This window comes from Gadus chalcogrammus, chromosome 9, assembly GCF_026213295.1.
Source record: "Gadus chalcogrammus isolate NIFS_2021 chromosome 9, NIFS_Gcha_1.0, whole genome shotgun sequence".
In the NCBI taxonomy this organism is placed as follows: Eukaryota; Metazoa; Chordata; class Actinopteri; order Gadiformes; family Gadidae; genus Gadus; species Gadus chalcogrammus.
Genome location: NC_079420.1, coordinates 20,504,041 through 20,526,992, shown reverse-complemented (window position 1 = coordinate 20,526,992; position 22,952 = coordinate 20,504,041). Strand labels below are relative to the sequence as shown.

Here is a 22,952-nt window from a genome sequence, read left to right as displayed (position 1 = left end):
AGATAAGGTATTGATATTAGGTATCTGAATTCTTCTCAATCATAAAAAAAAAAAACTTAAAATGCACCAGTAAAAACGATATAAAATACTTGCGTAAATTTGTTGAGCATAACCTGCAATATATATTATAGGGTTGTATTTTCACCTGCGAACGCAGGCCTACTGTAACTACAAAAAAACCCTGGACAAAGTTAGATAAGCGTACACGCACACCTCACACCCTGAAGACAAACAGAGAGGTGGAGCCTAGGGCAGTATAACCAGCAACCTGTTGCTGGTTATACACACATAACATAAGCCTATACTTTAACCTTAAATGCGAAGTGATTGGGAAGAAAGTTAAACTAAGATAAACTAATATCACTTTTTGAATAATGATATATACTGACCTTGTGCGTAAATGTAACTGTGTCTGTTGACAAATGGGTGATATGCGACGTGAGTTTCTCAGCCAATCAGAGGCGGGACTGAGGCGCAACTAGCGGTTAATCACAGGCATGTGTGCACAGTGCTACCCCCCGCGGACGCGCTCACCTGACGCGCGTAATAGCACCCCGTCTATCCGAGAAGTTTATGCCTAGACCACCATGGTATTTTAATATTTACATGTATAGCTAGTTTGAATGCAGCACAATGGACGTACCTAGCCTACAGAGACTATTTTCAGCATGCGATGTCAACAAATCGGGCGACATCGAATATGAGGACTTCACCGTGGTGTGCCGAGAACTTCACGTACCCGAAAACGAGATTAAAACTTTGTTTAACAAGTTCGACGCGGACAGAGATGGATATATAAACTACACCAGCTTCTCATCCAAGTTCCAAGAGGTGTCGGAAACGTTGGACCTGTCCTCGTTCGCCGCCGTCGAGTCGTCCCACGGTCAGATCTGTCCCTGGGACGAATTCCTGGACAGGAACGATGCGATCCCGCTGCTCTCTGAAAGGTAGGACATCTTGGGATACACAATAAACCTTTTATTACAAGAATAGTTTTAACCAGAATCCGTAGTCGGGTATCGAGCTACTTATACATTATACTTATTGTGATTGTAAGTGATTGTTTTGTGTTCCCCGAAGCCTGAGGACCAAGCTGTCGGGGTTGTATCAGGCTATAGTGGACTCCTCTAACAGCCCTCTGCTGACGCACTACGAGGTGGTCATCAACTCTCTGATCAGCGAGAGCATCGACCACAAGATGGAAACTACACAGCTGGAGACCAGCCTCAAACGGTGAGATCTTCTTTAAAACAACAGCAGGTCTGAAAGTGTACGGTGTGGCATTACATTGTCATCTTGGAACCGTCAATGTCGACTTGGTGTCTCAATAGTACTTTATGGACTATTTAAACTATCGACTTCCATTCACAACTTTGGAACTAGTTGTATCCACCTGTGTGGCTGCCACTTCCTTTACAGTCAATAAAGCGTGTATCCTGGTTTAATGACGTAAGAAAGCTCTCCTGTCATGAACCAAGCCTAACAAGACCTGTCCCTGATTTATTTGATCTTTTATAGGTATACATTAGTGACTGCAAGGATATACTTTATATTGGATGGAGGAATGACAGTGACAATACAGTTTGGACAGTTGTTTTCAATACTTTTTATTAAATGTATTCCACTTTTGACCATGTTACATTATTATTTGCATCTGGACCGATCTCACATAATCTAAATGGTTGAATAGCTGCATGGTTTTTCAGGTTTAGGTTGCATGTTGGTGTGGAAGCTCATTCCATACCAAAATATCCTGTAAGTCATTAGCATGAGAACCCATCTACCAATAACGAGTTACTATATCTCAATATTGACTTAGTAGCTACAAAAAAGGACTTGGCATCTCAAACTAATGAGAAACTTTCTCAAAATATTGACAAAGTGGCTTAAAATAATTACGCAGTATTACAAGATAATGAGAAACTTTATGAAAATGATGACTTTGTATCTCCAGCTAGTGAGAACCCTTTAATAATGACTTAGGCATACTGTATCGCCATGTAATGAGAAGCTTTCTCAATATTTGCCCAAAGGTTGACTCCACTATAATACTGATCCAGGCTGTGAATATCACAAATGGCTGTGCAGTGCTTTCCGGATCAGCTCTTAAAGGTTATACTACTGTTACTCCAACTAGACCTGCTGGATCCTATTTCACTGTTCCACAGGTGCTTGAACAGCCTGCTTCACGCTACCCCCACATTCAGGGATAACATCCTGGGACAATCCTGGAACAGATCTGCGTCAGCAATTATTATAGGCTGTATATAAAATTTATTCCATTAATAAAAGCAATAGCATTGCAATGACAGCCTCCATTTTATTAGTATAGGAGCATAGGCTTGTTATTAGTAATGGTTTTTTGGTCATGGTTTAGTCATTAATCATGGAATGATTTGTCATTATGGGGAGACATTGTTGTGTTTGAAACTGCCACAGGGTTTCCCATGTGCGAAGTGGCAAAACAGCGTTTTGTTTGACCTGGGTTACGCTATATTTACGTTTATTAAACATTTGACATTACTTCAAATCTCTCCAGGCATCACAAACGTATTGGGGAATTGCCAACAAAAAATGACATTCATTCTGATGCTCAAGCCCTATTGGATTAGCCTGGTTCGGCCCGCCTACGTACTTCCGCTCAATTTGCATTTCCCTTCAGGACTAGGTCTGGGTCTGCGTATGTTAGTGGGTTTTCTCCGTCCAAATTTTCTGAGTCCAATCAGCAAACGGAGGGAGTGGCTGAGAACAATGGCAGATCCAGAGTGGCACTGGGCAGATCCAGTAGTTTTTAACTTCAACCGACACCCGCCTTCAAGTGAGTTAACGTGTGTCAATTGAGTAGGTCCAGACTCTCTGTGCAAATTAAATGAAGTACGAGAGTCTGGTAGGACCAGGCTACTATTGGATAAATCCCTATTTGCATTGGTGTAGTGTAGTGTTACATAATTGCTTATTTCCTGGGCAACAATTACATATTTCTGAAGTCATTTTCAAAGCATATGGACGCCCATTTAGTCCTTATTTTGAGAAGGTATCAATCATTTGAGATCAAGTCATTAGTTTGAGATATTTGTAGAAGGTTTCAATATTTCTAGAAGGTTTCTCATCATAATGATTTATAGGATCCTTTCTTGATTCAACCCTTTGGAAGAAATGTGCTTCCATATGTTTGTGCATAGAATACACTAATAAACTCCTATTTTGCAGTAATTACTTGTCTAACTGTAGTTAGACAAGTAATTACTGGTCGGACTGTCCTGCTATACGTCTTGTGTGCTTTGTTCGAGGATCGTTGTGTGTTTTCAGCTTCTTTGTCATTAACTTGTTTAAATATGATACAAGCATAAGCTACATAGGCTAATTACTGGTTAATGTTAGGCCGACACACTTAAAAGCAATCAAACTTGCGGTTTTTCCTTTTGGAATAAACTGAATTACTTATGAATGAACAGTTTTATGGAATGTTAAGCAACACAGATTCTGTGAAGTTTCAGTGAGATTATTTCCCCGCTTGTTACATTTTGCCATTCTCTTGAGTTTATGCCATTTCAGTCGGACTTTCAACTAGAAGAACCAACATAAAAAAGAGCATTGCATTTTAATCATTAGGCACTGTCACAAAGCTTGTTCCAATGGCCAGAGGGTAACAATCCGGCAAAACAAGACAAATTGTGATGATTAACTGAAAATGCCCATGATCTTTCATATAAAGAGTCAAATTTTCAGAAATTGGTTCAAAAATCGACTCAGAGGTTCAAGAGATATCTTTGCTACCATGTCCTGAAAGGAAATTTTATAGAGCCTTGGAGTTGGAATTTTTCTTATTGTTTGTCCTTCTTTATTTTTCTGCTTCATTAAGCACAAGTCTTGCCGAAGAGCTGCCAATCACTCTGACTCAAGGAAGTAGAACACTTAAATGCTCTGTCCGCCTTTTCCTCTCCACCTCCCCCTCTACTGTAGGGAATATCCTCTCACTTGATCTCATTCATATTTTTCCCATTCACTCACACATTATTAACCGCTTGCATTTTAAATCGTAGACATCAAGCTAAACCTCATCCTAAGGGCGATGTTATTGTTCTGCAAATCCTGCCTGAGGCTGCTTGAGGTGTTTTTTGAATTGGGTAACAGGGGAATGTTGACGACGTTCCAAGATCACGCCCTCTGACAGCCTGGCTGTCACCCGGACAAGCAAAGTGTTTACTACGACAGTGTTTAAAGTCGTACGCATAGAATATGTCCATATCTTCTTAAGACGTCAAGAGAATGCAGGTAAAGCGTTCAACTGTCTAATGGTTTTAATACTGATCCTTGATGTAAGATGATAGGGGCAACCTAGAAAGGATTGTTGAGGAAAGCTGCCTTTTTCTATTGCCTGGTAGAGACGAACGATAATAAACCAAAGCTATTCCATGGTTGTACAGCACAGAGGACATGAACACAAGTCAGCTGGAAGAGCTTGAGGAAGATCTCCAGAAGCAACTTGCTGCGGTGGAACTGCGTGTCAGAGACCAGGTGGGTGAAGCCATTACTATAGACTGGTATTGTGGGAGTTTGTGTGGACGTTTGCTGATACTGGTTACATGGGACATATGTTTTTGACAAAGTGTAATCAAAGCAATAGGCTTGAAAATATGAGTTATGTTATTATCAGTGATAAGTTAGGTCATCATAAATGTTAGTGATTTATTCTAAATGTTTGTCATTCATTGTAAATGAGGGGAGGGGTCTGAAGGGTTGCTAGCTTCCCTGCCGAACAGGGACTGAACATGGCGGTGTTGTAGTGTTGCCCGCATCAACAGAGGAACCTGCATGTCTGCAATACAAGCAGGCCCCTGTGTGATCCCCCTTCCCTGGCTCACAAAGGCTCTCTGTCCATGGCCCGCTGAATGCCCCTCTTGAAGGCTATAGACAAGCTACTTTTGACGCATGAGGGGGGGGGGGGGTCATGTTTTCAGGAGCACAAGAAGATGGAGGAAATAGTGGCCTCTATGCAGAGGAGGCACGACAACCAGGTGGCAGATCTCCATGCCAGTCTGGAGAGACTAAAGAAGGTACTTTTTATACGCGTTTGATATTTTATTGTGATTGATTTGTCTTATTTAGCGAGGCTAATGGTTGTGATGATGTGCATGTCTCAAGTGAATCCCGCTTTGTTTTGCTGAACGTGTTGAAACTAACAGAGCCAAGAGGACTCCAAACTTGACCGCACGAAGGACGATGTGACCCGGCTGGAGAGGAACGTCTTTGAGCTCACACAGGTCGTTGTGGCTCTTAGTTTGTCTTCCAAGTTTCCATTAGCTGCTCTTGAATTTTCTGATTGAAGCATCAATCCATCTACTGTTTATTCAATTTACATTCACGTTTATCCAAAGTGCCTGTTCACTCCGATTTATCTATGAGCAGGCTAGGTATCTTGCGCATGGGTGTCTACGGACAGACTGCAAACATTTATACTAGACTGTCCTGGCCCTCTAATTGGTCTCCTAACCGAAGGCGTCTCATCGTCAGGAGAACGAGCGGCTGCAAAGCTCTCTGCTGGCGGCTCAGACGGACGTCTCCGTTCTGCATCTGGAGCTGGACAAGCTGAAGAACATGTACACAGACCAGGGGCTGCAGCATCACAGGTGGGGCAGTGCGACGTCTCTGGCAGGAGAAGTGTGGACTGGCAGGAATGCCACAACAGCCAAACCGGTCTCCTGTCTCCACACGATACCTTTCCGCTTTCGTTCTTTTACTCATTGTGTTGTCGAGACTGGATCAGGTTCCTGATGTCAAGACTAGATATCATTTTTTGTTCCTTGATGCTTTGGTTTGGATGGTTCAACCCTTTTGTTTTGATATGTTTGGTCGTCCCATTATGTATTGGGTGTGTGGTATTGAATAATAGTGTAATATTGTATTAAAGTGTTTTATCTTCCAGAGAACAAGATGACCTGAAGAGGATGGTTGAGGAGTATCAGTCTTACACAAATCAAATCCAGGCTCTGCAGTAAGTTCCTGAAGTTTGCCTTTCTAGCATGTTGATACTTGGTAACACAACCTCATTTCTAGTTTGTGTCAATATATTCGGGGAAACCCTTCTCTATTGACTGTTTTCACTTTGAATAAACAGGGTGTCCGCGGAGGTCTTAAAAGTCTTAAAAAGTCTTAAATTCATTTTTCTAAATTTAAGGCCTTAAAAAGTCTTAAATTCGTCAAAAATGTCATATGCTGGTCTTAAATTTATAACTCGGGAGGTCTTAAATTTGTCGGGGCAGGGCTATTTAATTTTTTATTTTTCTCGCGGGACTTTTCGGGAAGGAGATGTAGAGAGGCTGCTTTCTTGCTAGCTGCATATATAAACGGATGTCTGCGCGCTTGCTAGCTAGTCTGCAACAATGGGTTGCAAAAAAGTTCAACGTCAGTTGGCTGGAAGACGTCCGTTTCCGAGGTTGGCTAGCGTCCGTTGCCAACCCAGAACAGGCCAGATGCATTCCATGCAAAAGTAGCCTACATTCAAGCTCGGGCACCATGGGGATTAAGGCTGTCGTCAGCCATATGCAGAGCCAAAAACATAAAACCTCTGCCAGGAGCCACACACAGACCCCAGCCATTTCTACGTTTTGCATCTCTGCCCCGGCGCCACCGCCGCAGACGGTCCGCGCTGCTAGCACTGACCTGAGGGTAGCATTTGGTGCGACACCAACACTGAAAGCGGAGTTGTTGTGGATTCTAAACACAGTGGTCAAGCACCAGTCCTACAACTTGAATGAGGGGATAGGAGATCTCTTCGGTTTGATGTTCCCTGACTCTCAAATCGCGAGCACCTTTACTGCTGTTAGGGACAGAACGGCGTATATAACTCGCTTCGGACTAGCGCCTTTCATCCGAAAGGAGCTAATCTGCAGCGTCAACAAGGCTGATTTTGTTTTGACGTTTGAGACGTTGAACCACGCCACTAAAAGCAAGCAACTTGACGTGCAAGTCCGATATTGGGTCGGAGATCAAGTGCATTCCCGGTACTTGGGCTCGCAATTCATGGGGCCCCACATATATGGGGGTAAAAGGGATGATGATACATTATATTTTTTAGACAATATGCAGAATCTTTTCACGGACGAATTAACACGGTCGGCTATTTTTGCCAGCACGCCACCCTAGCCATATTATGGGCAACCGTGTTCCCCTTGGCTGTGATTTGAACTTTGAATTCCTCGTAGGAGTTCATAATAATACATTGCTCGCCTTGGATGAAATACACCGCTCTTGCGCGATTTATTTTGCATAAGGGTGAGTCAAATGACGCGAGAAACGCCCCTTCTATGTGAACGCGCATTGAACCTAAAGCGGAAAACCTGGTTCAACTAATTTAATCTAAAGTGAGCGTCGTGGTACCATTTAACTGTGATTGCGAGTTGCGGCTCTGTCGAGCCAGGTTTTCCCAAGAAAGCCTGGGTATGTTCAACGAGGTTCGTGGAATACCCCCCAGGTCTTACTGAAGGCATTTATTTAATGGTGAAAATATTATTATCAGTGGCGTAAATATCGACTGCCCGGGGGCCCAGACGCTGTCCCCCCCCCCCCCCCCCCCTCTCAACAACTCACAACTTGGGTGCACCATAAATACCCAAATTAAAAATGTAGGCGCACCAGTGCACCCAAGGAAAAAGTTAGTCTGGAGCCCTGGAGTATCACTTTATGTTCAATAAACAGACAGAAAGTAAACTTGAATGAGTCTCATTGAGTGACACACATGCTATGCTTGGGTTGTAATACAGCGGGATCCCCCCCACCATCGTGGGTTTAAGGTCTTAAATTTCATTCAAGGTGGTATTAAAAAGGTCTTAAAAAGTCTTAAATTTGACTTGCTGAAACCTGCAGATACCCTGATAAAATAAGGACCGTTAAAATGGTACATAAGACCTTCTTAAGGTCAATAATTCAAATCAAGGGTAAAATCTGTAGTAAATTAGTAACATGACTTTCATGACACAACCATGAACCCAAACATGGAGCATTAAATCTGAAAGGGAATGGGATCAAACATGAATGACCTGCTTCAGTACACAACATTGGTCCTTCTTTTGACTTCCTGTTTCCTTCCCGCACGGCCAGGGAGACGAACAAAAAGCTGTACGACAGTAATGACGGTCTTCGCTCGGCGTTGGCCAATGAGGCGGCGGTGGCGACCAAGAGGAGGGTGAGAGCGTGTCTTCAGTTACCCGCGGGCACGCCTTCCTTCCTGCACACGTTTGGCCCCATATGACGTGTTTCTACAGGGATTGGAGTTTCCAGTAACACTTATGAACAGCCACTTTAGGTCTATTATTAACTCACCACAAGGTAGTCAAATGAGAAACTAGTTCTGAAACGTGTGTGTGTGTGTGTTGTGTGATGTGTGTCTATGTGTGCAATCCAGCTATCACCCAAAAATGAAATCCCTGCCAGACGAATGAAGCCCATTCGACAAAGCACAATCAATCATGGCAGGTATGTGGTGTAAACACGCACTCACCCACTAGGGCAGACACCCAGTCTCACTCAATCAATATGGATTTTTTAAGGAGTAATATATATATATATACATATATATATATATATATATATGTATAATATATATCTATATATATATAGATATATATTAGTACGTAAAGTAGGCCTGTTGCTTTAAATACTATATTTAATGCGTTAAATATAGTTATTTTTGCAATAATAATGCATTACGCAATCTTATTATAATTAATAAAAATGAAGCCAATACCGCACCGTTTGTTTTTTTACGGAGATTTTGAAAGGTTTTGCCCACAGAATGCAAACATTCATATCAGAATTAATTTTGTTCTTAGTTCCACTTACTTTACATTAAATTACACTTGCAGCAAGTGACTGCCTGATTACAATGCCCAAATCTGTGGTGCTACTTATTTGAATTTAACTACACTTTAGTAACTGTTGGTTTACAATTGTACTAACTAACTGCCTGTTTACAAATCCCAAATCTGTGTTGTTCCGTAAGTTTCATAATGAACCAAGACCACTTGGTCTGGTTTTTGCTTATCAAGTAAATAACTTGGTATGTATGATAATGTGTCACTCCATTTGATAATCTCATTTAATTTACATAAGAGTGCATTCAAAATAGAATTTTAAAAATGTATTAATCGTGAGTTAACTCACCAATACTATGTGATTAATCGCGATAAAAATATTGAATCGTGTGACGGAAAGATGAAGTAATAAACAATAAATCCTTCTACATCCTGACCTGGTGCAGTGACGAGCAGCAGACCTGTTAACCACTGAGGTGTGTGTGTTGGGGCTGCAGCTCAGATCAGAGCCAACCCGGAGCGCCTCCGTACCAGCACGTGGCCCGCTGGGCCGATAAGTACCTGGACAGCGGCGTGGCCATGCCCGAGGACACGGCGGAGCCCGAGGACCTGGTGGAGCCCTCGGACAGCGACGGGGACAGCGACGACTCCATGGAGACGGTGCACCACAGCTACTCCTATATCCAGTCCGACATGGAGGTACGGACGGGGCCGTGGACCTCGCTGAATGGATCCCTTGATTTAGAATCCATTTTGTCATCATTGCATCATCATATCCATGACATCTTTTTGAATCACTTCTTAAAAGCCACTTCATCGAATGGCTTTCACAACTCATGTTTCCATACAAACCTCTACTTGATGAATTCATATTTTCTTATTCTTGCTGATTCTATGCTCTTGTTTTCAGAGGCGCTATGCCGATAAAGACTGTTTTAATAATATAACTTCCTGTCACATGTTAGATATCAGAGGTGAAATCTGAGGCTGCGATGTCCATCCCTCCGTCCCTGGGCTCGTCCTCTCTCGCCCTGTCCCTACGGAGACGCCTGTCCGCCTTCTCCACCAAGGTAGACCCCTAACCCTGACCCTGACCCTGACCCTGACCCTGACCCTCACCCTGACCCTCACCCTCACCCTCACCCTGACCCTGACCTAGGAGGGCCCGGGGGTACGTGTGGCTGAAGGGCGTGTGTTGGTTCATACTGAATCCCGTATGAGTGAATGGGTCTGAATATCACTGGTGGGCTTTGTATCCCTTGTGTCACTTGTCACTTGGGCAGAGCTTCAACACTGTTTTTAGACCTTTCTGATTCTTCACCGGTTCCCTGAAATCACATACAGATCTAGACCTATAGTCCGTCTGTCTGGACAGATGTTTCTCTGTCCGTCTCATCTTTGTAATCGATCTATCACATCTTTGCGCGTGTGTAGCTATGTGTATACATCTATCTAATTGATCTCATCTCTGTCTGTCTCACTGTGTATCTAATTGTCACCTCGCTACAAAGCCGGACGTTCTGGAGGAAGAGGGGCCGTCTCCAATCTACCGCCTGGTTCTAGCTGGAGACGCAGGGTCCGGGAAGTCGAGCTTCCTGATGCGCCTCACGCTTAACGAGTTCAGAACCGACATGCAGACCACGCTGGGTGAGCACCAGAACCCCACCTGCTCAGCGCACCACAGGGGGTCCATGTACACTCGATGGACATGGATGGATGACGGTTGTATGGTACCTGTGTTCCTCCCAGGGGTGGACTTCCAGATGAAGAAGCTGCTGGTGGATGGAGAGAAGACAACCCTGCAGATATGGGACACGGCCGGCCAGGAGAGGCAAGGACCCAAACTAACCTCCAGATCCGTGCGGTTGTTTTGAGATGCCTATTAAACCTCCCTGATACCAGACCATTCTAAAGCTGTGCTGACGGCCCGTTCCCCAGGTTCCGCTGCATCGCCCGCTCCTACTTCAGGAAGGCCAACGGCGTTCTGCTGCTCTACGACGTGACGTCTGAGAGCAGCTTCCTGAACGTCCGGGCCTGGATGGAGCAGATCCAGGTAGGGGGAGGATGAGGCGGAGACTAGGCTTAAAAGGTGACAGATGATATTATACCCCCAGGTGTGAGTGTGATTAGCCGTAACAAGCCGTTTTGAAAATCGGCCTCTTCTGACATCCCTAGTGGTATAATATGTCCTGGTGGTATAATATGTCAACTTTAAAGGGGGGGGGGGGGGGGGGGAGAGACAGCACCCTGATAACCGGCGGCGTGTCCATACAGGACTCCACGGAGGGGCAGATCCCAATGTGCATCATCGGCAACAAGGTGGACCTCCGGGAGGAGCGCCCGGCGGGCTGCGTGAGCACCGCCCACGGAGAGAAGCTGGCCAGCGTAGGTTTACCGGGAGCAGCGTCTCCCAGGGCAACCCAGTGACATTCATTCATGTAGGCCGCCTCTGGTTGATTGCCGTGGTTCGGGGTAACGGAGCAGATGCGGTGCGCTCTCTTTTTCCAGGCGTACGGGGCCTTGTTCTGTGAAACCAGCGCCAAAGAGGGAACCAACGTAGTTGAGGCGGTGCTACATTTGGCGAGGTAGCGGCGGAGAAACCAAACCATGTCAAGTGTTGTGTGTTTAAGTGTGCTATAGTCGATGGATAATGCTCATCTGTTTGTTCCCCCCCCGTCCCACAGAGAAGTGAAGAAAACGATCGTAGTGAGTGATCAGTCGGAGTCGGAAGTGCGACTGAGTTCGAGCAGTCCCAAGAGGACTCTGAATGACTGCTGTTAGCGCCGGGTGTGGGCGCCGTTGTTTACTTTCCTGGGTGAAGCCATGGAAAGAGAACCATTCTACCCCCTTTTTACCTCCATTTTATTATTATTGCCTATATTTTAGTGTTTTAAATCGTTAAAAGTGATATTAAAGAACAACTGATTCTAAAGCCAATATATTTTATACAACCATTAATGATTTGTCTCTGTAGATAATGTGAAACGTATCTGTAGTTTTGTCCTTATTTAATGGAATATATACATATATATTTTTGTGCATTGTATTTTATAAACATTTGCTTCTTCAATTACTTTTGATATTGTCTGATTGGGTTTGATAGTTTGTTAAACAGGAACATAAATTGCTGGTAAGAAAAATCATGGTATGCATGTTTTCTTTCGGTTTTTATTAAGCATATTGAGCTAATTTATTTAGTATTGACAGTGTTTTAGGGCATGGATGTTACACGTGTCCAGGCAGAAGGATGATCTTTGGCATCATGTCAGCTACAATGCAATGCCGGGGGGTAGATTAATTTAATTCAGCTGTTTATAGTTAGCACTTAAAAAAACATGGATCTACATTATAAATAACTCTTCTGCTTTATGAGCTCATTAACATGACTGTAATATTTACAGAGATAACACTTTCATTTTCAGTTGGAACGCAATGCAATGTTAGGGATACTGCTGTCTGTCACCAGAACCTATTAAAGAACAATACTGGAAAAGAATGTTTGAGTAAAAATGTTTCAAGTTATATTCACAACCCTTGATAACACGTTTATGGTGCAATAATCAACATTAATTAACACAGTAATAGGAGCAATACCTTTGATCTGACATAAACTAAAAGTTAAGTTAGTTAATGGTGTCATCATTTACTAATGGTGATCATCTTTACTAGTAATAATTTATTCATAATGTAATCTTCATGCTAACCCTTTTCAACCCTATAAAATAATATATAAATGAACACCATTGGTAAATGATTTCTAGACCAGAAGTTAACTTGGTTAATGCTTATTACTGTATTAACTAATGTTGATGGTTACTTAGTGTCCCCCAATTGTAAATTGTCCCCCAGCCACTTAAAAACAGCCCAGTGGCCCTTATGCTATTCCTCTTCTACACAAACGATCCTGTTCTGGCCATGGCTCCGTCCCCAGGCCCTAACCCAGTGGCCCCTTACCCAGTGCCCCGGGTCTGCACACCTTCTTCCCAGTCACAGACAATGGCTGTCGATCTACAGTGTATTCATGGGCTGGACGGTTGTCGGGCTTCGCTTCAGCTCTACAGACGGCGTCAGTTCCTTGCCGTCAGAACGATGGAGGTCACTAGACTGCCCAAGGCCACCACCAGCGCTCCAAGGAGCAGCTTCCATGAGACACCCTGGAACACGGGGACACACAGTCAGCGGCACGGCCCTCCTCGGGTTATACTGACGAGAACTGATGAGAAAGTATGGCTGCTTACAGGGGGTTTCTTCGCCGACGGGATGAGGAACGGCCTGACGTTCTCTCCGAGAAGCTGCATGGCTTTAGTCCTCACTTCACCGATCGGTCTGTCACCGGCCTGCCTTTGGACCAGCTTAGACAACTCAAAATGGATGGCCTGTTGGACGGACAGACAGGTAAATGGATGGCCTGTTGGACGGACAGACAGGTAAATGGATGGCCTGTTGGACGGACAGACAGGTAAATGGATGGCCTGTTGGACGGACAGACAGGTAAATGGATGGCCTGTTGGACGGACGGACAGGTAAATGGATGGCCTGTTGGACGGACAGACAGGTAAATGGATGGCCTGTTGGACGGACAGACAGGTAAATGGATGGCCTGTTGGACGGACAGACAGGTAAATGGATGGCCTGTTGGACGGACAGACAGGTAAATGGATGGCCTGTTGGACGGACAGACACAGGTAAATGGATGGCCTGTTGGAAGGACAGAGAGCGGTAAAAACAAACGCATTTAGAGGAAAACCTGTCAGTACAAAAGGTGTTGTTGCAGTATTGACGAAGTCCAGCAGAGGGGAGCAGAGGTATGAAAACTACTGAAAATTGGACAGACTAGATGAGGTAGATTATTTTTTTCCAATATAGATAAACTATCAGAACACGTATTAAACCTTTGATAGAAAACTGAAATGGAAGGTTTTTCTTGCTTTCAAAGCATCCATTAAGGTCCATTCTAAAGAAATAAAATGGAAAAATTGATACATAATCCAGGCCAATTTAAAAACTCTACTTTGATCTTCAATACATTTTTTCTTGTACTTTTTTCCACCAGCCACATACTGGCGAAAAATAAAACCCATTAAAAAAAAAGCCAACCAGAGTGCTGTAAGCAGCATTTAGACAGGGGTGTAATTACCCTGGCTGCAGATCTTTGAGTTTGTCTAGAGTCTAGACTGGGGGCTGACATTCAGAACGCGCCTCTGAGATCAGGAACGTCAAACAGGAAGGCTTGGATGAACAGGGCATAAATAATTAAATATAAATAAGAAAGAAATAATTCTACATCTAATTATGTACTTGTATAGGGATAAATGAATGGGCGTACACAGGTTTTGAACCGTTTGTTGGGACATGTAATTATTTGTTAGTAAAAAATGTCAGATAGTTTCTAATCCGTTTTTGGCAGATAGCGCACACCTAAACAAGAAAGAACAGGTTCTTAAGGTAGAGTTAGACTTAATTACTCCTAATGTAGTAAGGTTATGGATGAACGAATCCACTTTAAAGAGGATGCCATATTGATGTCATTATTTGGAGATTAGTTTATACTTACAATAATCAGCTATCCGTGGTTTACACTGCAAATTTGTTCTGTTAACCCCAAAAAACTAAAACTCTCTATACTTATGTAAGTGAAACTTTAAATATGACAACACCTTTGTCCAAGATATGTAGGCCTACATTCTGTCATTAAAGAAAGCAATGTTGTCCAAAGACAAGATTTTAGATATGTGGAAAAGGGGGATGTGTCTCTCTAATTTGGGAAGGGACATCGGCCTGTTGCAGGGTGCAGGCTTACCTTGGTGGCAGGCTCCAGCTTCAAGGCCTTCTTCAGCAAGTCCATCGCCTCTTGGTACTGCCCCTGATCAGAAAGCAGCTGAGGGGGGAGGGAGAGTCAGCATCACGGTCTTCTAGGAGACCGGTGAGTCACAGCGTGTGTTGACGCAGGAGGAACTCAAGAGCGGTGGTCGCTGTGATGGAGGCTGATGCGTCACTGAGTAGCCTCCCCAATAGAAGCCATTTGAAAACAACACTTTGACTAAAGTAGACTGAGTTCACCTCCGAACCATTCTCTAGCTTTCTTTAGATCAACGGCATGTATTCGTACGAACCAATTCAACATCGGGGATTCGGATTGGTTCTGGATCAGAGATCTCGCGTGGTGTTGGTTCCCCCCCCCCCGTTAAGCCTAACGCTATGAATAACGTGTGATCGATGAGCAGGGGGGGCCCTCACCTTCCCGGTGCGGAACAGGGCCTTGACGTTGTTGGGCTCCAGGCAGAGCACGTCGCGGCTGGTGTGGAGGGCCTCGCTGTGCTGTTGCAATCTCAGCTGTGTGGCGGCCAGGTTGTTGAGGCACTTCACCCGGTAGGCGTGCACCTCCTCCTCCTCCACCTCCACCAGGCCGTCCTCGCTGGGGTCTAGAGGAACAGGGGGGGGCTGTACTGTGTGTGTGCTGTGCTTGTTTTGGTGCCCTGTGTAGCAGCGAGGGATTAAGGAGCGTTGGACTCGTTTTTTGGGAGTTTAGGGAGTGGCATCTTCATGAGATTGAATAAAACAAGCTCTGAGGAGTTACCGCTCTTTCAGTGAGGGACAGTGATGGATGACATTTGGCTTTATGTTGCTGACTTGACTCTATGCTCTCTTTAAAGCTAACCTTCTAAAAGCACAAGGTATATTAACAGTTGTGTGCACACGCCATTCTTGAATTAAAGAGACCAAGAAAAAGTGTCAAAGATAGTGGGTAACAGAAGTGGAGCGCAGCAGACATATCCATTTATTCACAAGCTAATCAAAGGAGGGAAGGGGCAATTAATAAAAAAGGGGATAAGGTGTAGGGAGGCTGCTGACACATCGTCAGTCATGGCCAACATCCTCTACAGACGATGTGCACCACATGCTGAAATCCTACCTCCTTCAGTGAACTCAACAACGAATTCAAACAAGTGATCCATGATTATTCATATCTGGAGCAGCCAGCCATGGCATTATCTCTAAACCAGACCAGGGAAATCAAATGAAAATCAAATGAGCCTCTTGAGTCCAGCCAGTTTCTGTGATTAAAGTGATTATTCGGGGCGGTAATAATAATAATAGTACAAACGAGGAGGAATTAAGGAATTAAGCTAATATACTGACCCAGCTAGTCAGTGCGTGGAGCTGTGAGCCTGCATAAGGATAGTGTTATTAGTGCAGGTAGCGATTGTTGTGAAAAAAACTGGTTAAGTCTGTATCTGTGTGTGTGGGTGGGTGTGGGTGTGGGTGTGGTTGTGTGTAAGTGTGTGTAGCATAGTATATGCCGAACAAAAGATGGCTAGTATAAACTAAATGAATCAATGTCATACTTTTGAATTTGACTGCACTAACACTATTTGGCTGTGTGCGTGCGCGTGCATGCCTCCGTGTGTGCGTCTGCGGTTGAGGGCATTCTGACTGAAATACGCCTGACAGGATATGGACACCAAATCAATTTACATGTACGTTTACATTAAGGGCATTTAGCCGGAGGTTTTATCCAAAGCGACAAATTCACACACTGCCGGTGTGCGAGTCAACCACGCAAGGCGTCAGACAGCTCATTGGGAGGAGCTAGGGTTAAGTGTCTTGCTCATGAAATCCATAGACGTATCACAACACTTGAATCCCCTAGCATTAAAGCAGTGTGGTCGTAGCACTGCCCTGGGGCTTACCTCTGGCGCTGGTGGTGAGCACGTCCAGGGCCATCAGGTAGGCCCTGGCGGCCATGTGGTACTCCTCCCGCGTGAAGTGGAAGTTCCCCCGCTCCCGCTTCTGGTTGCCGATGCGGATGCGGTCCGGTATGGGCAGGCTCAGGGGGTCTCGCTTCTCCTGTACCCCCTCCACCTGCAGCTGGTACAGGAGGGGCGCCAAGGAGGGGATATCAGGCTCCCTGCCACGCACACACACACACACACACACACACACACACACACACACACACACACACATGCACACACATGCAAACACATGCACGCACACACACACACACACACACACACACACACACACACACACACACACACACACACACACACACACACACACACAGACACATGCACACACATGCAAACACATGCACACACACACACACACACACACACACACACACACACACACACACACATGCACACACATGCAAACACATGCACGCACACACACACACACACACACACACACACACACAGACACATGCACACACATGCAAACACATGCACACACACACACACACACACACACACACACACACACACACACACACACACACACACACACACACACGCATGCACATGCACGCACGCACACATATACGCACGCAGACACACACATGCACACACATGCACGCACACGCATACGCACGCACACACACACATGCACACACATACACGCACACACACACGCACGCACACACATACGCACACACACACACACACACACACACACAAACACATATATGCAGATGCCGAAATTAATGAATGGATGGATTATCAGACAGGCAGGCAGATAGACAGATATGCAGACATGTTCAGCTTACTATTCTGATGTGCTATGCTTGACAGGGCATAGTTAATCATCAGTCACAGTGCCTCATGAATTCCTCCCATCATAACTCAATCACTCCTTCATTGCCCTCAGCATCAAAGATGAAAGAGGTGAAGAGACTCTTCGGGCAATACCAATAGATCCTCAAGCCGACTTACTTAACTGTTTCAACCTTTTTGTCGTTAAAATGCTACACTTGAAGATTGGTATTTATTAATATGTAATTCATTAATCAGCCAATACTCTGAGCTCAGTCAGTACTACAAAAAATACTCTTTAACTTAAAAATGGATTCCACTTAAAATGGCATCTTGTCCCTTTTTCCCAGCCTTCATCATTTCATTGTGTGTCCCCTCTTGTTTACAGGGTAAAACAAGCCCCTGGCAGGATGAGCCGTGGCTGGACAGGTTTCGTTATCCAGACGTGCCTAATTGCAAAGAGTGTCATATAGAGACTGATGGCTGCTCTGAAAAAAAGTGTCAAGCAAAGGTTAGTCATAACGGATGGCTACAGTGAGCAAAAGGTAAAACACGCTCTGTTACATCACAGCAGTTTAACCCCAAGCAAGACCATGTCCCATTTGCCTGCTCAGCGAAGCCAAGATCTGAGACTCAGGGCAGGCTGATCTGAGCCGGAGCCAACGCTTCAAGCCACTCCTTGTTGGAACGCAAGCCGATACCAAACCAGGGGAGAGCTCTGTCCCCGCCTGAATGATTCAACCGCTCCCCGTCCATGACACAACTTTCTACCGGCCAACAGCGTGGTTGCACGGCCCAAGCCCCTGGGTGGCTGTGTCAGCAGGTCGCATCGGGTTACTGCTTCACCTCCCCCCCCCATAGAGAACACACTGGCTGCCAGAGGATGCATACAGGTCCCAAAGGCCACCTCCATGGCCTTGGGAACCCGAGCCAGCGCCGCTTGTCTCCTGTGAGGGCGGGGTGGAGACCGTGGGGAGTAGCGGCATTCAGAGATGCTAAGAGTTCAGCGCATGAAGCCCCATGGCTTTAGAGAGGTCCGTCTCAACGGCTCCTCTCGGTGCAGTGTATGCGAGCTGTGGTTTGATACAACATGGTCAAATACTGGGGAGATGTAGGGGAGCAGGGGGTTCAACCTTGAGACCGACGCTCCACAGGGACCGCCATACGCTCAGAGTGCAAAGATGTAATAACTGTAAATAAATAAATCTAAATACTGGTCACTTCTGCTTGGTTTTGAGACGCTCAGTGCTCACGCTCGTACCGTTGAGCATGACACCACTTGTTATTCTCTCTCCTTTCATTTCCCCCTGAGCTATTCTGGAAGTGTTCTCCACATCCCCCAGGCGGACTGTTACATAAGAGTGCTCAGTGTTTGACAACAAACCATGCATACAATTACAATCAGGCCTATGCTGACACCGTTGCCCATGGTTCTGCTCATATGGATAACTTTCAACACACTTGTCTGATTACGTTTACCTTACGGGATTGTAACTCATTGTGAAAAGTGTAGGCGAACGGTGCATGCAGATAAGCCGGTTTGAAACTGCAGCCTAGAGGAGGACATGAGAGTAGGTATGTCTGAATTTATTATCTAATATGTGTGTCTGAGGCGGTTATGACCAATCATGAAAGTGGCTTATCTTTTGCAACATTGTGTATAGTATCTTTTGCAACGTTGAGTATCTTTTGCAACGGTGTACGTCATTAGATGAAAATCAGATCCGTGGTGCTAGAGGTGCTATATTGACTGATTATGTCCAAGGAATAATCACCTACACCAGGTGGGTTCACCATACACGTGTTATAACATTATGTATAAGAGCAGAACGGAAAGTGAATGAAGCTTCTCTATGATATTAAAATTAAAAGGAAAAACAGCCATCTACTTAGGAAAACCCCTATGAAAGATCCACAGTTTCAAACAGCTTGATATTAACTCTTAAGCAAATAAGCTAGTGAACGTTGTGATACCAGGTACAAAATCGGCCACAAAAACAGATGTCAGGAAAGTCAGTGAAGTAGTGTTTGGCTTGTGAATAATTGAAAGGCAGAACCCTATACCATCATGCCATTGATTTTTCTATTTACCCTGGAAAAAGGCAGAGAGAGCGCTCAGCATGAGTCACTAAAGGAGCACATCTGATGAGAAATGCTGAGTCACTCCACAGCCCTGCCTTAACAGCTATAGCCGCACTCCAGACCTTTCACATCAGACTGAAGGATCTGTTTGTTATGGGTGGTTGGTCATGCTCCGCCGCTCGACGGCTCAAAACCATACCCCCTTTGCGCAACGATTTCTGAGGACAACAAGCAATCCTCCTCGTGCAGGATTCAACAGATGACCTTTTGTGGAGTGATATCATGACCATCAGTGGGGGAGAGATGGGCGCTCTTACAGCAGACCCGTCTGCGGTGGGCCGCTGGTTACACGGAGCAGAGTCACTGGAGTCACAGCCGAGGAAAACAAGCCCAAAGTGGGCGTGGCGGTGGTGGACGGTGGGGAGAGTCCAGTGTGTGCCTCTGTTGCCGGGGCGATGAGTCAAAGCCATTAAGTAATTAGTGGAGGGCCGTGGAGCGCTGAGTGCGAAGACACGTTGACAGATCTATGGGTTTATGGTGTTAAAGAGGTCACTGGTGATTAGCGCCGCGGCACAACACTGCAGCGGCCAGATTAGCCAATGAGCCCCCTGGGTGTGTTTTAAGTACAGACAGGAAACACAAGCTGGTCAGTGGGACAAGGGGACAAGCCCATCTATCTGGTGGAACCGAGTGACCTGACCGCCACGGGACTGAAACCTGAGACCCGCCGTGTCCCATGATGCCGTTGTCCTCTAAACCCTTTTGGTCCATTCTCTGTTCAAAACACCCTTTTTTCCAATCGTGCATGTTTTATCATGGACGGGTACGAACTACATCAAAATGTTTAGAAAATGCTTTTGTGGGGAATAATTGAAGGACGACTCGGAAAGACTGAATTATCATAAAAAAACTAACTTTGACAGTTAAGCCACAGGAAAGGTAAAGTAGGTGTATTAATCCATACACTTTTTAATCCCCTGGAGAAACGCTGTACGTCACCATGGGACCCTAAACGGAATTAAAGGCCCACTGTGTGAACGCTTATCTCGCCAACATCAGGGACAGAGATGTGCACTGCAGGAGCTGGCAGGGCCTAGCGAAAGTGGATGGTTAAGCTGGGTTAGAGAAGATGGCGCATTACATTAGCCAGGCATTAGCTGAGGCCCCTCATCTGCCAGCACAGCGAGACGGGACAGGTTTAAAGGAAGCAGCCTATCATGGAGGGTTTCTCAAGACGGCTTCTTCTTTTCATTATGGATTTGGGCTACATCGGGGGAATATTCAAGTTCAACATCAAATAAGTCATTTTAATTGGAAAGTTTACCACACATTATGAATAATATTGGCTCAATTTGTAGATGCAGTTGAATAAAGTAAACAGAACCATACACCACTTATGTTGAATGTGTTGTGTAACTAAGCATAGCCCTCTGGCATAACCCTGTTTGAAACAAGTTCAATTGTATGGGTGAAATTCCACTGAATGCTATTTCTGTAAAAACAACATTCTGGATTGTATGCGAGGAATTCCACTCAATGCTGTCTTTGTATCTGTTAAAGCAACATTCTGGGTCAAAGATCGTTTTATGCCTTGTTGTTTAATATCAAAACATTATAATGGACTGTGCAGCTTTGTGCCTCCAAAAGGCTTAATCGATAAAGGCTTCAATGAGAACAAACGCGTTACGCCTCAGTACGGTACTCGTGTGTGATACTACAGCCTCATTATAAGCCCCGGCAGAATGTTTACATTTTCCTGGTTTGTGATTTATGAAGCGGCCTCATCAAAGCTTACACGTTCACCCGGCGTGAGCAGCAGGCGCTGGCGGCTGATAAACTGCACCAACACTTTGCTGCAACGCAAACTTCCCCATTAAGGTTTATGGATGTGCAGCCCAGTCACCGCGGCACCTTTAACAGCCTCTGAGCGTCACGCTCGCCTGTAAGGACACCAATAGAAGTCTGGCCGTGTGACGCGCTACAATCAGCAGCACGGCATGCAGTAGGACGTTGTTTTTGTGTTTTTTGTATTATTCTTTATATTTTGCCTGGATGTTTCATGCTGCCTTGTTGCTGTTTTTCTACGTCCATAGATGAACATGACACAATTACAAACAACTCAAAGGAGCTTATCCCTAATCCTGGTGGAACGCCATGTGCCGCCCCCCCATATGCCACAAAATATACGCCACATTTTCTGCAAAACAGCCATCTAGGGGAGGAGGAGGAGAGGGGGGGGGGGGTACAGCGATTTACCGTAGCGCTGCTGCCATGATGCATGTTTTTCCATACTGTTTGTTTTCCTTCCCTCCTCCAACGGGGAACTATAAAGCGGAGAGGACAGTGGGGGGTGTCAGGGATCAAGGCTAGCTACCGGCCCCATCGTGGGGCTTCAACTCCTCAGAGCTCCCCATTTAATCTACAGCAGGTGTGTTCCTGCCTGTTTAAAATGGAGATGGACAAATCAACTTAGCCCTGGGCCAAATACATTGTACATGCCTGGCTTTATAGGGGTACGCTATACCATATACTGGTACACTGCAAAGCTATGCATTGCGGTAATCAGAAGGACAAGTGGGGCTCAGTTGATTGAGTTGATAATCCTCCCATATACACTGGGGTTATAGATCAGCTTGAGGAAGCTGATTCGAGGCTGTGTCTTAGGTCCTTTTAGCTCCACTTAAAGACTATTTTGCCAAGTGAAATTGATTTATTGGTTTCTCTGCAGGTCTCTCACATAATGGCATTAACTGCACACAGCGGCGCTGTATTGACATTACGGTCATTTCTAAGTCCCGGAGGGGTACTGTAAATTGTCTTGTGAAAGCATTTGGGACTGGCTCTTTTGAAATCGTCTGAGCCTGAGTGGAAAGAAATAAAAGCGTTATCTCTGCCTTCACGATTCCTCCAGCACCACCGAGTCGACCAGGCAACAACACCGTTCGTAAAAAGCTGCAAAAAAAGTTTTGCTTTGTGGTAGGAATCAGAATCCGAGGTCAGAGTTCTGTGCCTGACAGGAAGTGGAACATGCTTTCAGACAGAACTACAAGACCCTAGGAATGACCCCGGCTAAGGCTTCTCAGGGCAGGGCAATTTGCAGTCCATAAGGAGGTTCACTCAGCTGCGAGCAAGAGGGAGGGTGTTTAGATACAGTTATTATAGTTTGGCAGATGGAAAGTAGAGGAAGCAAACAAGCTCCAGTCCATGGCTGTTTAGGATTGAACTTCAAAGCCTTCTTGGTCACAGCCAATTCAGAAATGGACGTTTTTCAATACCACTCATAATTGCAGACTTCCTCAGTGGGTATTAATAAACAATTCAGAGTCAACAGCAAAAATAATTTAAAATGTAGTAAGAAGGAACGATATCATACTTTCTACAAGTTTGGCAGAATTCACCCTTGGACCCCTTTAAGATCGTAAAGATAGAAACAGACATTGACGCGACAACAAACAGCTTTGTAAATAATAAACGACATTCTGAGAGGAGAAATAAATGTCAGGAAAATGGATGATAATCA

The 22,952-nt window shown here is 45.0% G+C and overlaps 2 protein-coding genes across 3 annotated transcripts in view; one reads left to right on the top strand and one right to left on the bottom strand.

The window, feature by feature from the left end:
* Positions 1-305: 305 nt before the first annotated feature.
* On the top strand, positions 306-12,398 carry zgc:162879 (ras and EF-hand domain-containing protein). The gene is made up of 17 exons (XM_056599419.1): positions 306-947; positions 1,081-1,233; positions 4,428-4,518; positions 4,962-5,057; positions 5,187-5,264; positions 5,515-5,630; positions 5,927-5,995; positions 8,101-8,185; positions 8,405-8,475; positions 9,311-9,512; positions 9,779-9,883; positions 10,325-10,460; positions 10,563-10,644; positions 10,752-10,866; positions 11,088-11,198; positions 11,322-11,398; positions 11,498-12,398. Exons 1-17 carry the CDS (start codon positions 634-636, stop codon positions 11,592-11,594), a joined length of 1,998 nt encoding a protein of 665 aa, XP_056455394.1. The 5' UTR covers positions 306-633; the 3' UTR covers positions 11,595-12,398.
* The window catches only part of fkbp16 (FKBP prolyl isomerase 16), a 22,119-nt gene continuing 10,881 nt past the window's right edge, over positions 11,715-22,952 (bottom strand). For both annotated transcript variants that reach the window (XM_056599422.1, XM_056599421.1), the window contains exons 5-9: positions 16,505-16,722; positions 15,051-15,235; positions 14,614-14,691; positions 13,052-13,189; positions 11,715-12,967 (exon numbers count right to left, since the gene is read on the bottom strand). In XM_056599422.1, the coding sequence (XP_056455397.1) occupies positions 12,881-12,967; positions 13,052-13,189; positions 14,614-14,691; positions 15,051-15,235; positions 16,505-16,722 (706 nt within the window). In that variant the 3' untranslated portion in view covers positions 11,715-12,880. The remainder of the gene's footprint in view (positions 12,968-13,051; positions 13,190-14,613; positions 14,692-15,050; positions 15,236-16,504; positions 16,723-22,952) is intronic.